The sequence below is a fragment of the Scyliorhinus canicula genome, chromosome 1 (assembly GCF_902713615.1).
Source record: "Scyliorhinus canicula chromosome 1, sScyCan1.1, whole genome shotgun sequence".
NCBI classification, from domain to species: Eukaryota; Metazoa; Chordata; class Chondrichthyes; order Carcharhiniformes; family Scyliorhinidae; genus Scyliorhinus; species Scyliorhinus canicula.
The window spans coordinates 3,115,770-3,131,072 of record NC_052146.1 but is presented as its reverse complement, the minus strand read 5'-3'; the positions used below and the strand labels follow the sequence as shown (position 1 = coordinate 3,131,072).

Sequence of the window (15,303 nt, the reverse complement as noted above, 5' to 3'; positions counted from 1 at the left end):
GTTTCTGTCCCTGTTTTACTACCTTCCAACTTCCTGCATTGGTTCCCATCCCCCTGCCACATTAGTTTAAACCCTCCCCAACAGCTCTAGAAAACACCCCCCCAGGACATCGGTTCCAGTCCTGCCCAAGTGCAGACCGTCCGGTTTGTACTGGTCCCACCTCCCCCAGAACCGGTCCCAATGCCCCAGGAATTTGAATCCCTCCCTCTTGCACCATCTCTCGAGCCACGCATTCATCCTATCTATCCTGACATTCCTACTCTGACTAGCTCGTGGCACTGGTAGCAATCCTGAGATTACTACCTTTGAGGTCCTACTTTTTAGTTTAACTCCTAACTCCCTGAATTCCGCTTGTAGGACCTCATCCCGTTTTTTACCTATATCGTTGGTGCCTATGTGCACCACGACAGCTGGCTGTTCACCCTCCCCCCCCAGAATGTCCTGCAGCCGCTCCGAGACATCCTTGACCCTTGCACCAGGGAGGCAACATACCATCCTGGAGTCTCGATTGCGTCCACAGAACCGCCTGTCTATTCCCCTTACGATCGAGTCCCCTATCACTATAGCCCTGCCATTTTTCATCCTGCCCTGCTGTGCAGCAGAGCCAGCCACGGTGCCATGAACCTGGCTGCTGCTGCCTTCCCCTGGTGAGCCATCTCCCTCAACAGTATCCAAAGCGGTATATCTGTTTTGCAGGGAGATGACCGCAGGGGACACCTGCACTGCCTTCCTACTCTTGCTCTTTCTTTTGGTCACCCATTTTCTATCTCCCTCAGTAACCTTCACCTGCGGTGTGACCAACTCGCTAAACGTGCTATCCACGACCTCCTCAGCATCGCGGATGCTCCAAAGTGAGTCCATCCGCAGCTCCAGAGCCGTCAAGCGGTCTAACAAGAGCTGCAACTGAACACACTTCTTGCACGTGAAGGAGCCAGGGACAGTGGACATGTCCCTGAGTTCCCACATCGCACACGAGGAGCATGACACGGGTCTGGGATCTCCTGCCATGTCTTAAACCCTAGGTAAACTTAAACAACTACAATTTCAAAATAAAAATAAATAAATTAGACAATGAAAAGAAAAAGAGAGACTACTTACCAGTCACTTACCAGGGTTAAAGAGCACCTCCTCACACTCTGCACCGAATTACCTCACTGCACCAAATTACCAAGAGATTCATCCCTTTTGTCTCAGAGACCTCGGGTGAGCGCTGTTCAGCCCTGCTCCCCACAAACGGGAACCAGAAGGAACGGCAAGGGGAGCCAGGATTGACCCTCCCCTCGAGCGTTTGGGATTGGGGAGGGGTGCTGCATGCAGGGCCTCTGAAATCTCTCTACACTGAGGAGTTCTGGCAAGTGGAGCTCCTCGCTGTAGAAAACAGGGCTATGTGTGGCCTTGGCTACGTGTTCCCGCTGATGCCCCTTATTTAACACGAGTGGCGCTGTATAATCTTGTGTTTCTCTGCGCTGCGAGTGCCAGCAAACACGTGGCTAAACGTATGCGCTATGAGACTTTGTTCCCATAGGGTGCGATCCACTAGCCACATCGTGCCCCAATAGGAATGCAACGCGGCCGGTAATCCGGGTGAAGCACCCCGCAGGCTTTCCGACAGCCACAACGCCTCACGTTATGAAGGGTGGGGCAGTGAAGGGCAGGTAAGGAGGGGCCTCTGGTAGTATGGGGGTGGGGGTCCTGGAAGGGGGTTGCCTGTAAGGGGCGTGGGGAGGGCTGAAAACCTAACTGAAAATATGGGTTCCTCAGGGAACTCATAGCAGGGTGTCCTCACTTGGGGGGGGTGTGAGGGTAATGCCTATGTGTGTGGGGGGGTGACATTGCCCATAAGGGGGCACAAGCTTACTTAGAGATTAGGGCACCCTTTAAAATGGCCCGATCTCGAGTTCAGCTCCCCAGTAGTTAAAAAAAGTTCGAAGTTTGGGTTAAACCAGTGGGAAACTCCCCAGGGCCTAAAAAAGTGACTAGGTGTTATTGAATATTGGTGAAGAACTCACCAGCAGAGCCAGCGTGGAACTTCCCGAAAAACCCACCACAAATTAACTTAGAGGGTGACTAGCAGGATCATGAGCTTTGTTTGGGCGCATGGGACCCCGAGGGTGAAGAGGGTCTTCTTGGAGTGGGGTAGAGATGGTGGGGGGCTGGCGTTACCCAATCTCTCGGGGTATTACTGGGCGGCCAATGTGTCGATGGTGTGCAAGTGGGCGGTGGAGGGGGAGGGGGAAACATGGAAACGGTTGGAGATGGCGTCCTGTGGAGGCACAAGACTGGGGGCCCTGGTAACGGCGCCGTGGCCGCTCCCTCCTACGAGGTATACCACGAGTCCAGTGGTGGCGGCTACCCTCAAAATTTGGGGGCAGTAGAGGTGACATAGAGGGGGAAGTGGGGGGCTCGATGGAGGCTCCGCTAAGGGAAAACCATTGGTTCGTCCCGGGGAACATTGATGGGGGGTTCCAGAGTTGGCACAGAGCGGGCATCAGACAGCTGAGGGACCTGTTCATTGATGGGAGGTTTGCGAGCCTGGGGGAGTTGGAGGAGAAATTTGAGCTCCCCTCGGGGAACATGTTCAGGTATCTGCAGGTAAAGGCGTTTGCTAGGCGGCAGGTGGAGGGATTCCCTTTGCTTCCCGCGAGGAGGCTGAGTGATAGGGTGCTTTCGGGGGTCTGGGTCGGAGAGGGGAAGATATCTGATATCTACAAGGTTATGCAGGAGGTGGAGGAGGCGTCAGTAGAGGAGCTAAAGGCTAAGTGGGAGGGGGAACTGAGGGAACAGATCAAAGATGGGACATGGGCTGATGCCCTGGAGAGGGTTAACTCTTCCTCCTCATGTGCGCGGCTTAGCCTCATCCAATTCAAGGTGCTGCACCAGGCCCACATGTCCGGGTCTAGGATGAGTAGGTTCTTTGGGGGTGAAGACAGGTGTGTCAGGTGCTCGGGGAGTCCAGCGAACCATGCCCACGTGTTCTGGGCATGGCCGGCACTGGAGGAGTTCTGGAAGGGGGTGGCGAGGACGGTGTCGAGGGTGGTGGGATCCAGGGTCAAGCCAGGCTGGGGACTCGCGATTTTTGGGGTTGTGGTGGAGCCGGGAGTGCAGGAGGCGAGAGAGGCCGGTGTGCTGGCCTTTGCGTCCCTAGTAGCCCGGCGAAGGATCATGTTACAGTGGAAGGACGCAAGGCCCCCAAGCGTGGAGACCTGGATCAATGACATGGCGGGCTTCATTAAGCTAGAGAAGGTCAAATTCGCCCTGAGAGGGTCGGTACAAGGGTTCTTTAGGCGGTGGCATCCTTTCCTCGACTTTCTGGCTCAGCGATAGGGTACTGGGTCAGCAGCAGCAGCAACCCGGGGGGGGGGGGGGGGGGGCGATATATGCGTTGCTACGGTCCTGGGGGTGTTATACTTATTATGTTGTTTTATTGTTGCTTGATATTGTTTGTTATATTTTCTGTAAAAAATTTCAATAAAAATTATTTTTTTTAAAACAAATTAACTTAGAAACTTTTCTGGTAAATTGCACTCATAATCACCAGCTAATGGTGCAATTAATTAGCTTAGTCAGTCTTTGACAGGTTGTAAGGTGAGTTGGGTCTGATGGAGGTCTGATTTCTCTGGCTGGTGATTGTGGAGATGTTCACTGCCTTGTACTGTACCTCATACTGTGCCCCGTCCTGAAGGAAACTACTTTATTAGGACACTGCCGAAAACCAGGCAGAACAGGACAGAGATACCAAATGAGAGAATAATACAATCGTTTGGTCTGTTATTCTCTTCCAATATTATGTTACAAATCTCATAGAAGCAACATAGAGCAATACAGAACAAAAAAAACCTTTACCAAACCATCATGTTGACAACGTGGGACATATTTCATAGGTGGAGATAATTGAATTATATTGGATTCACTGGAATGCTATGAAAGCAACACAAATTGATTGATGACAAAGATTGCTTTCCAGTAAAATCTTTGCAGTCAATATTAGATTATCATATGCTCAAAATAAGAGTATGGAATACATTTTTTAGACTTACATAACACAATTGGGTATGAAAGAAGTTATTTCAACAAGGCATTTGCTTACTTATCTGGCAAATCTGCAAATTATGACGACGAAAGAACATTGAAAAGACAATTAGGGGTTCAGCTCACACATAACCTTCCTAACTCGGTGTAGTTTAGATCACTTTTACCAGCTTCCTGGAAATTTCTCTCGCGCCTAACTGAAAATAGACTGAATTTTCCCCATTATCTCTTGCAAGTACCCCATTAAAATAAAAATCTGCAGCCTAATTGATATAGCTCAGAAATGATTCTGAGGTAATATCACCATCTGAGGAGTATGCCGACAGGAATGTCTGGTTCAGTATGTAAGGCAAGCTGCTGTCAGCAAGGGAGGGAATAGGAAGGTGATAATTGGCCCCCACACATGGGTTGGGATGGAAATGTGAAGATCAAGGTTCCTACTCCTATCTAATAACCCTTGCATGTATGGCCAGGGCTGAGCTTGCTGTGATGCCTGCTCCAGATAGACAGTCTGCTCATACCCACCAACTCAAATCTGTGCAGAGTGCTGGAGGATGATAACTGCTTGTGGCACTGTATTCTGGGGAAACGATTAGGCCAGAGGAGGGGAAGGGACGGAGAAAAACGTCACAAATATCAACCAACAGGTTAAATTCTGCTTGCATGCAGTAAAAGTTTATTTTTTGCTTGTAGCAGCAGGTTTAATTATCTAGCTAAGTTAGTATATTGCTCAAGTCAATACATTTAGGAAGCAGTAAGGACACCAAACTACAGCTTTAATGTTACTTACTGTTGGAATACTTGTAATTGTAATCTTTGGTATACAGGTACTGACACTCATATTTTTGACAGGGCTGTGTATCTGCATGAGAATACAGGCCAGTCAGGAGACTTCAGAAAACCGCATGGAGTGTTCTTGCAGAAAGTACATAATTTCAACAAAGGGTGCCAGAAAGGCTAAGCCATTCTCTGTCAAATTGCAACATGTAGGCCATGAAATTGATAGAAACCTGCACAACAAATGCTGTTCCATGGCAGCATTTTGAATTGTTGTACACAATACAAAACTATGTGATTAATGCACTAATTAACTGAAAAATCCCTTTTGTGGTGATGTGGTGGATGAGTAAAGCTTGTGAGCCCACAACAAGCCAGAATTTAATTTCTGTCAGCAACATCAATGGAAACACATTTCTGCAAACGGGTAAACGTTGTTTTAGATAATTCTACGCTTCACACATGGAAACTGGCAACAACGGGAGTGCTGGACTCTGCAGCACTTTTCTACACAAGGACTTCAATAACAATATCATTTTCAAAATCGTGTCAGGCAGTCCTCGGACTTACGACACAATTGGCTCCTGAAATCCGTGTTGTCAGTCGAAACGTTAGTCAGATCCGGTTTTCCCAGAGGAATAATGTTATGAATGTGATTGGTTCCTGAAGCAAGGCGCAATACCCCATTTTCACTGAAATTTCTTTTGAGATTCTGCTTCAGTATAATTGCTTTACAGTAGTATATTTCCCATGAGGTAATAGTGCCTACACTTTCAGACACACTTCTACACTCTCTCTGAGCAGTAATTTGTCCTTCCTGCAGTTGTAAAAGGTGGAACATAACAATTGGTAAAGACCAAGTTTGCTGGTGGGCATCGTAAAGTTGAAACCAGTGTTGTAAAGTCAAAACAGGGTGTCAATTTCTAAACGTTCTGGGTGCTGTTTGTTGTAACTCGAACGTCGTTAAGCCGAGGACTGCCTGTATACATCTCCGTGTCAATCTCAGTCCAGAATCAAATACCTTGGATTTTAGCATGCTAGTATCCTACTCCTTGGTTTTGGGCAGAAGCTCTGATGTTTAACATTAAACGTTCATCCACTACTCTCAGAAATTGTGATTTTAACATTGAAATCTTGAAACTTGCATGGTAAATTACTAAAAAAAAAGCAAATTTTATTACAATTAACAGATTTATGTTTCAATGATTATGGACTCTAAAAAATACAAGCAGTCCTATTTCCTAAAGGAATCAAGGGATAAGGGGATAGGGTGGGAAAATAGAATTGAGGTAGATCAGCCATGATCTCGGAATGGTTGAGGATATTCCAGCTCCCATTTACGTTCCTTTTGTGAAATCCCCAAATTTAAGATATTGGATAATATAATGCGTAGAAAATAAGCACTTTTTCTACAGGTGGGCTGTTATGGAAGGAGGTTAGTAGAGTTGCAGCCAATCTTTATCCCCATAGGGGTCATGGCATGTATGGTGCTGGCCAGAAGGCGTATCAAGAACCGGCAGCATTTTCTGATGCCGAGGATGGATCTCCTCTAGCACCTGCACTTGAGCATCCCCACAGAGAGCACAGGGCAGCAGCTACCAACATTTTGTATTAATGATGTTGACAAGTCAATCTTTATAGATAAAACAATCTTAAACAGTAAGAAGTCTTACAACATCAGGTTAAAGTCCAACAGGTTTGATTCAAACACGAGCTTTTGGAGCGCAGCTCCTTCCTTAGGTGAATGGAGAGGTATAGAACATAGAACATAGAACAGTACAGCACAGAACAGGCCCTTCTGCCCTCGATGTTGTGCCGAGCAATGATCACCCTACTCAAACCCACGTATCCACCCTATACCCGTAACCCAACAATCCCCCCCCCCCCAAACCTTACTATTAGGACACTACGGGCAGTTTAGCATGGCCAATCCACCTAACCCGCACATCTTTGGACTGTGGGAGGAAACCGGAGCACCCGGAGGAAACCCACGCACACACGGGGAGGACGTGCAGACTCCGCACAGACAGTGACCCAGCCGGGAATCGTACCTGGGACCCTGGAGCTGTGAAGCATTTATGCTAACCACCATGCTACCCTGCTGCCCAAAACATTATGTTCCAGAAACATTAATATAGACAAAGTCAGAGATGCTGGACAATGCTTGGAATGCTGGCATTTGTAGGTAATCAAATCATTGCAGATCCAGGGAGAGGGATAATCACAGGTTAAAGAGGTGTTAATTGTCTCAAGCCCGAACAGTTGGTGGGTCCTACCAACTGGGGGGGGGGGCACATTGGATTTGGTACTGGGTAATGAACCGGGCCAAGTGTTAGATTTGTTTGTGTGAGAGCACTTTGGAGATAGTGACCACAATTCGGTGTCTTTCACTATTGCAATGGAGAGGGATAGGGCCATACGGCAGGGCAAAGTTTATAACTGGGGGAGGGATAATTATGATGCGATTAGGCAAGAATTCGGGAGCATAAGATGGGAACAGGAACTGTCAGGGAAAGGCACAAATGAAAGGTGGAGCTTGTTCAAGGAACAAATACTGCGTGTCCTTGATAGGTATGTCCCTGTCAGGCAGGGAGGAAATGGCCTTGTGAGGGAACCATGGTTCATAAAAGAGGTTGAATGTCTTGTCAAGAGGAAAAAGGAAGAGTATGTAAGGATGAGAAAACAAGGATCAGTTGGGTCACTTGAGGGTTACAAGGTAGCAAGGAATAAGCTAAAAAAAAGGGCGTTGGAGAGCTAGGAGGCATGAGAGGTCCTTGGCGGGTCGGATCAAGGAAAACCCCAAGACTTTTTACTCTTATGTGAGAAATAAAAGAATGACCAGGGTGAGGGTAGGGCCGGTCAAGGACAGAGGTGGGACTTGTGTATGGAGTCAGAATAGGAGAGGCGATGAATGAATACTTTTCTTCAGTGTTCACCAAGGAGAGGGGCCATGTTTGTGAGGATGAGAGTGTGATACGGGGTGGGGTGGGGGGGTTGGGGGGAGGCGGCTGGTGGTGGTAGATGTTCTGAGGAAGGATGTATTAGCAATTTTGAAAAACCTGAGGGTCGACAAGTCCCCTGGGCCAGATGGGATATATCCAAGGATTCTTTAGGAGGCAAGGGATGAGATTGCAGAGCCTTTGGCTTTGATCTTTGGGTCCTCACTGTCCACGGGGATAGTGCCAGAGGACTGGAGAGTGGCGAATGTTGTTCCTCTGTTCAAGAAAGGGAATAGGAATGACCCTGGTAATTATGGGCCAGTTAGTCTTACTTCGGCGGTCGGTAAGTTAATGGAAAAAGTCCTGAAGGATAGGATTCATGACCATTTGGAAAGATGCAGCTTAATCCGGGATAGTCAACACGGATTCTTGAAGGGTAAGTCTTGCCTCACCAATTTGATTGAATTCTTTGAGGAGGTAACTAAGTGTGTAGATGAAGGTAGAGCAGTTGATGTCGTATACATGGATTTTAGTAAGGCGTTTGATAAGGTTCCCCATGGTCGGCTCATGAAGAAAGTAAGGAGGTGTGGGATAGAGGGAAATTTAGCCAATTGGATAAGTAACTGGCTATCACATAGAAGACAGAGGGTGGTGGTGGATGGAAAATTTTCAGACAGGAGACCAGTTACCAGCGGTGTACCACAGGGATCACTGCTGTTACAAGGGGGCATAACTATAAGGTTCAGGGTGGGAGATATAGGAGGGATGTCCGAGGTAGGTTCTTTACTCAGAGAGTGGTTAGGGTGTGGAATGGACTGCCTGCTGTGATAGTGGAGTCGGACGCTTTAGGAACTTTCAAGCGGTTATTGGGTAGGCACATGGAGCACACCAGAATAACAGGGAGTGGGATAGCTTGATCTTGGACAATGCTCGGCACAACATCGAGGGCCGAAGGGCCTGTTCTGTGCTGTACTGTTCTATGTTCGATATTACTGCAATTTGAGAATTTTGTTGTTCAGAGTAACAGCTGATTGTTGAGGATTGACATTGAAATGGGTGGCCTCGTTTCAAAGGTTTCTTGTATGCTGAAAATTAAATTTCTTCAATCACTATTTGCTGAAGAATTCCTTCAATTTCAAAGTTATCAACAAGTTCTACTTTACATTGAATCAAAATCAGATAATTGAGATTATTCCATAAATTTCAAATTAGTTTAAAGTTTTGACTATATAATAAGCTTCTAAATATTTTAGACCGTGAGACATAGGAGCAGAAGTAGGCCATTCGGCCCATCGAGTCTGTTCCACCATTCAATGAGATCATGGCTGATCTGATAAGCCTCAACTCCAGATGCACGCCTTATCCCCATAACCCTCGATTCCCTGACTGATTAAGAATCTGTCTATCTCGGCCTTGAACATATTGAACGGCCCGGCCTCCACGGTAAAGAATTTCACAGATTCACTCTCCTCTCAGAGAAAAAAATCCCTCCTCATCTCTGTCTTAAATGGATGCCCCCCTTACTCTGAGATTCTGCCCTCTGGTCCGAGACTCTACCACAAGGGGAAACAGCCTCTCAGCATTGACCCTGCCAAACCTCTTGAGAATCCGATATGTCTCAATAAGGTCGCCTCTCATTCTTCTAAACTCCGAGTTCAGGCCCAACCTACTCAACCTCTCCTCATTAAAAAATCCCTCCATACCCGGGATCAACCGAGTGAACCTTCTCTGGACTGCCTCCAATGCCAGTCTATCTTTCCTTAGATAAGGGGACCAAACTGTTCCCAGAATTCCAGATGTGGTCTAACTAGTTCCCTGTATAGTTTTATCAGGACTTCCCTACTTCCATACTCCACTCCCTTTGAAATAAGAAATAAAAGCCACAATTTGCCTTCCCTATTATCTGCTGAAGGTGGCTTTCTGTGATCTATCCTGGAGGATCCCCAGCTCCCTCTGTGCTGCAGCTTTCTGCAGTCTTTCTCCATTTAAATAATATTCAGCTCCTTTATTCTTCCTGCCAAAGTGAATAACGTCACATTTTCATAGAGTGGGTTATTGTAATTTGTCCTCTGCATCTATGCTTTTTACCGGGTAATCTGGTCTTCCAAGAATTGATCAGTCCTGGGCAACAGAACATTTTTGTCAATCCTTTTTCAATTATCAAGTACTTGGAGATCAGACTTCAATATAGATGCAGGATAAAGCTCCTGTCCCAGCAATGCATCTTCACGCCAGCTTTCCAACAGCAGTGGTGCTGCACCTCATTTTCTCAAATCACTTATTCTTGTGACTTTATTGAGATTGTCGGATTTCATGCAAAATTTTAATTGATCCTTGGACAATCTTACACATCTCCTCACAGCTTGTTTGGGAATAGCATGAACAGAACAAGTTATGCATAGTGCATGGTGTAGGGAAAACCTAACATTTCACAAAAGAAACATATATTGCTGGGATATAAAGTTTACACTACCGGCAGTAGGAATGGGATTTTAGATGACTTGATGTTGCAATGGTTCCTGGCGTGATGATAGTCAGAAATTTGAGTTGTTATCCTATACTTTGCCGCTAGGTAATCTTTCTCCTACACACAGAGTTGATTATCATCATTCCTTTCAGTCCCAAACTGACATTTATACTCTGGGCGGGATTCTCAGTCTAAGTGCTGAGGCCGGAGTGTTTTACTCCAGCGTTGGCACCCGTTCCCAGATCCCTATTCTCCCCCCTCCGTGGGGCTAGTAAGGGTGTTGCGCAGTTTACAGGGGCGGGGCCTCGGCATGGTGTCAGAGACCCAGCCCCGCGTAAAAGACTTGGGTCCGCACATGTGCAATTGGGCCGGCGCCTGTTAGCGCAGGGCGGTGACCTCGCGGAGCGCTCCGGCCCCTCACCAACATGGCGCCGGGATTCTGGGGCCGCGGCGCTGGTGGGACTCGGCCGTTTACGCACAGCCGCTCAGCCCATCCGGGCCGGAGAATCGCCGCTTGCTGTTTGCGGCGATTCTCCGCGTGGCGCTGGTTTCGGGGGTGGGGTGGGAGAATCGCGTGCGGGTGTCGGGGTGGCGCGATTCGCGCGGCGCTGGTTTCGGGGGTGGGGTGGGAGAATCGCGTGCGGGTGTCGGGGTGGCGCGATTCGCGCGGCGCTCCAGCGATTCTCCCACCCAGCGGGGGGAATACCGCCCAGCATCTTTCATGTAATAAAATGTGCCAACGTACCTCAATACGATTGAGCTGCTCTGAACAGGAAGGAACATAGTCCATCAATTGTCCTTCATACAAGTCATCTGTGGAAGAAACATGATTCGGTAACAGTACACTCATACTTCCAACTTAAGAGAAACAGAATTGGTGTCAGCAACATTTTAATGTCTCATTATTACAAAAGTAGTTTTGTTGCTTCCTAACATTGTATTTATACATGAAAACTTGGCTCAGTTGATCTTTCTTTTGTGCCCGAGTCAGAGAATTGTGGATTCAAGCTTCACCTGGAGACCTGGACACAATCTCGGCTGACACCGTCACGGGTGTCAACACTGAGAAACTGAGGCTCTGGCGGCTCTTTCAACTGAACATAAAAGTTCCCACGGCACAATTTCAAAGAGAAACAGTGGAATTTCTCTTGGTTTATGAACCAATATCTATCCCTCAACCAACATCAGCCAAACAGATCACCTGATCATCATTACACAGTTGTTTGGGTGATCTTGATGAGCATTCATTTGCTGCCATGTTTCCTACATTGCAAGTGATTACACTCAAAAAGTAATTAGTTGGCTGTACAATAATTTAGGATGCCCAGCACTCAAGGCACCATAGAAATTAAAATATTTTCTATCACAATTCACAACAACAAATGTTGCTTCTGAAAATACGACTGGTATTAAGGGTCAGTGTGTGGTGGATGAAGCAAAGCACCTTGGCTACTGTTCAGTCCGAACAAGCTTGATATGCTGAGCTCTTATGTTCAGGCAGGTCAGCGTACAGAGCTAGCTAGTCTCAGCTGAGACAAGAGGCGGATGATAAACTGGTCTCGGTACCACATACAAGGAAGCAGCCTAATTCACAATGTGCTGACAATTTTGGCTAGAAAGCTCATGCGTATGGGCTTTGGTCTCTGCCATTCAAGGTCAAATAGCCACATGAAGAAGCACCGCCTAGCTGCTCACCACTATGCCTGCAAGTGGGCAGCACGGTAGCACAGTGGTTAGCCCAATTGCTTCACAGTGCCAGGGTCCCAGGTTGGGTTCCAACCTCGGGTCACTGTCTGTGTGGAGTCTGCACGGTCTCCCGTGTCTGCGTGGGTTTCCTCCGGGTGCTCCGGTTTCCTCCCACAGTCCAACAATGTGCAGGTTAGGTGGATTGGCCGTGATAAATTGCCCTTAGTGTCCAAAACATGTTAAGTGGGGGTTACTGGGTTACGGGGATAGGGTGGAGGTGTGGGCTTGGGTATGGTGCTCTTTCCAAGGGCTGGTGCAGACTCGATGGGCCAAATGGCCTCCTTCTGCACTGTAAATTCTATGATTCTATTAAGTGTCCGGTTTTCAGGGCAATGGTGGAGTAAGAGGCAGCTTATGGAACACAAAACTGTTCTCCTTAGAGCAGAGAGGTTTAATGGGATATTTAATAAATGTGTTACTTTGGAAGGTTCACTGTGCTGATTCCTAGGATGGAATGATTGGCCTACGAGGAAAGGTTGTGCAGTTTGTTTCTCCTTTCATCCATTTTTTCAGGATGTGGGCTTCGCTGGCTAAGCCAGCGTTTGTTGCCCATCCCCATTGATCCATGTGGTGTAGGTACATCCACTGTGCTATTAGAGAGAGAGTTCCAGCATTTTGTCCCAGTGACAGTGAAGGAACGGTGATATATTTCCAAGTCAGGGTGGTGAGTGACTTTGAGGAATTTGGAACAATGAGAGATTTTTTTTTCTTTTGTACGATATTGTACTAAATGATATTCATTTTCTGGGCTGTTTGATGTTGAGGTTGTGTTTGTTATGAATGAAAATTTTCAATGACAATCTGTTTAAAAAAAAGCTGAGATGACCTGATCAAACCAGACAGGATTCTGAGGGGGCTCGGTAGGGTGGATTCTCAAATTATATTTCTTATGGAGGAAGTTAGAAGCATGGGCACAGTTTAAAAATAAGGAGTCTCCCATTTAAGACTGAGCTGAGCAGAAGCTTCTTCACTCCGAGGGTCATTAGTCTGTGGAATTCTCTTTCACAAAAAGCAGTGGAGATTGGCTCACTGAATATATTCAAGGCTGAATTAGCCAGATATTTAATCAAATAAGGGAGTCACGGATAATGGGGATCGGCAGCAAAGTGGAATTAAGACTACAATCAGATAAGCTCTCATCTTATTGAATGATGGAGCAGGCTCAAAGTGCTGAATATGATATTACGAACATAAGACCACAAGACGCAGGAGCATAAATAGGCCATTCGGCCCATCGAGTAAGCTCTGCCACTTAGTGGAAACTCCACTTCCCCGGCCTTGTCCCCATAACACTCGATTCCCTTCCTGATTAAAAATCTGTCTCTCAGCTCTGAACATACTTAACAGCTAAGCCTCTACAGCCCTCTGCGGTAAAGATTCAGTACCCTCAGAGAGAAGGGATTCCTCCTCACCTTGCTTTTAAATGGGAGACCCCTGACTCTGAGATTCTGCCCTCTGGTCCTAGACTCTTCCACAAGGGGAGACAGCCTCTCAGCATTTACCCTGTCAAGTCCCTGAGAATCCGATGTCTCAATAAGATTATCTCTCATTCTTCTCAACTCCAATGAATACAGACCCACCTACTCAACCTCTCCTCATCAAACCCCTCCATACCCGGTATCAACCTGTTGAACTTTCTCTGGACTGCCTCTAATGCCAGTCGATCTTTCCTTAGATAAGGGGATCAAACTGTTCCCAGTATTCCAGGTGTGGTCTAACTAATGCCTTGTATAGTTTTAGCAAGGCTCCCTATTTTTACGCTCCATTCCTTTGAAATAAAGGCCAAGATTCCATTTGCCTTCCCTATTACCCGTTGAACTAGCATGCTAGCTTTTTGTGATTTATGCATGTAGACCCCCAAATCCCGCAGCACATTCTCCATTTAAATAATATTCAGTGCTTTTATTCTCCCTCCAAAGGGCATAACTTTACATCTTCCTACACCATATTCCATCTGTCGGGTTTTTGCCCACTCAGTCAACCTGTTTATATCCCTCTGCAGGCTCTTTGTGAAATGAAATGAAAATCGCTTATTGTCACGAGTGGGCTTCAAATTAAGTTACTGTGAAAAGCCCCTAGTCGCCACATTCCGGTGCCTGTTCGGGGAGGCTGGTACGGGAATTGAACTCGTGCTGCTGGCCTGCCTTGGTCTGCTTTCAAATTTAGCCCTGTGTTAAACCAGCCCCATATCTCACCTCTTACCTTCCCACCTATTTTTATGCCATCCAAATACTAGGGGCGCGATTCTCCGACCCCCACGCCGGGTGGGAGAATCGCGGGAGTGCCAGGTGATTCACGCCATGCCGCCCTGGCACCCGCACGCGATTCTCCCACCCCCCCCCCCGAAATGGCGTGTCGCGTTTTGCGACAGGCCGCTCGGAGAATCGCCGCTCCGCTCAAGCGGCGATTCTCTGGCCCGGATGGGCCGAGCGGACTGCCTAATCCAACCGGTTCACGCCGGCGCCAACCACACCTGGTCGCTGCCGGCGTGAACAGCGTGGGACCGCTGCGTGTGGGGCCTGTGGGGGGCGGAGGGAGAATCGAGCACCAGGGGGGTGCTCAGGAGGGGTCTGGCCCGCAATCGGTGCCCACCGATCGTCGGGCCGGCGTCTCTGAAAGACGCACTCTTTTCCCTCCGCCGCCCCGCAAGATCAATCCTCCATGTCTTGCGGGGCAGTGGAGGGGAGGACGGCAACCGCGCATGCGCGGGTTACGTCACTTAGGTGCCGCCGGTCGCGTCATTTACGCGGCGCCGCTTTGACGCGAGCGTCAAGGCCCGGCGCGCGTAATTGGAGCGGCGCCGCTCCTAGCCCCCTGAGGCTGGGAGAATAGGGGGCCAGGAGCGGCCTCCGACGCCGGAGTGAAACACTCCAGTTTTCACTCCGGCATCGGCATCTTGTCTCCCCTTGGGTGAATCACGCCCTCGGTTTTAGTACTTTCACTTCCCTCGTCCAAGTCATTCATATATATTGTGAATCATTGTGCCCCCAGCACTGATCCCTGTGGCACTCCACTAGTTACAGATTGCCATCCTGAAAACTCTCCTCTTATCCTAACTCTCTCCCATTTCCCCTTCATGAAGCCATGTTGACTCTGCTTGATTATATTAAGTACTGCTAAATGCTCTGCTATTACATCCTTTAAAATGGACTCCAACATTTTCCCAATTACAGATGTCAAGCTAACTGGCCGACAGTTACTCAGATTTAATTTAGGGGAGGCAGTAGCGTTCTCACTGGATTACTAATCCAGAGACCAGGATAAAATCTGGGGACCAGCGTTCTAATCCCACTGTATTTTTGGGGCGTTATTAGTCCCTTCCACTATGAAGACTGACACAAACGT

The 15,303-nt window shown here is 47.7% G+C and overlaps 1 protein-coding gene across 3 annotated transcripts in view; it reads right to left on the bottom strand.

The window, feature by feature from the left end:
• LOC119967898 (membrane-associated phosphatidylinositol transfer protein 2) overlaps positions 1-15,303 on the bottom strand; it is a 157,107-nt gene that overhangs the window by 88,979 nt on the left and 52,825 nt on the right. For all 3 annotated transcript variants that reach the window (XM_038801029.1, XM_038801090.1, XM_038801156.1), the window contains one exon: positions 10,958-11,025. In XM_038801029.1, the coding sequence (XP_038656957.1) occupies positions 10,958-11,025 (68 nt within the window). The remainder of the gene's footprint in view (positions 1-10,957; positions 11,026-15,303) is intronic.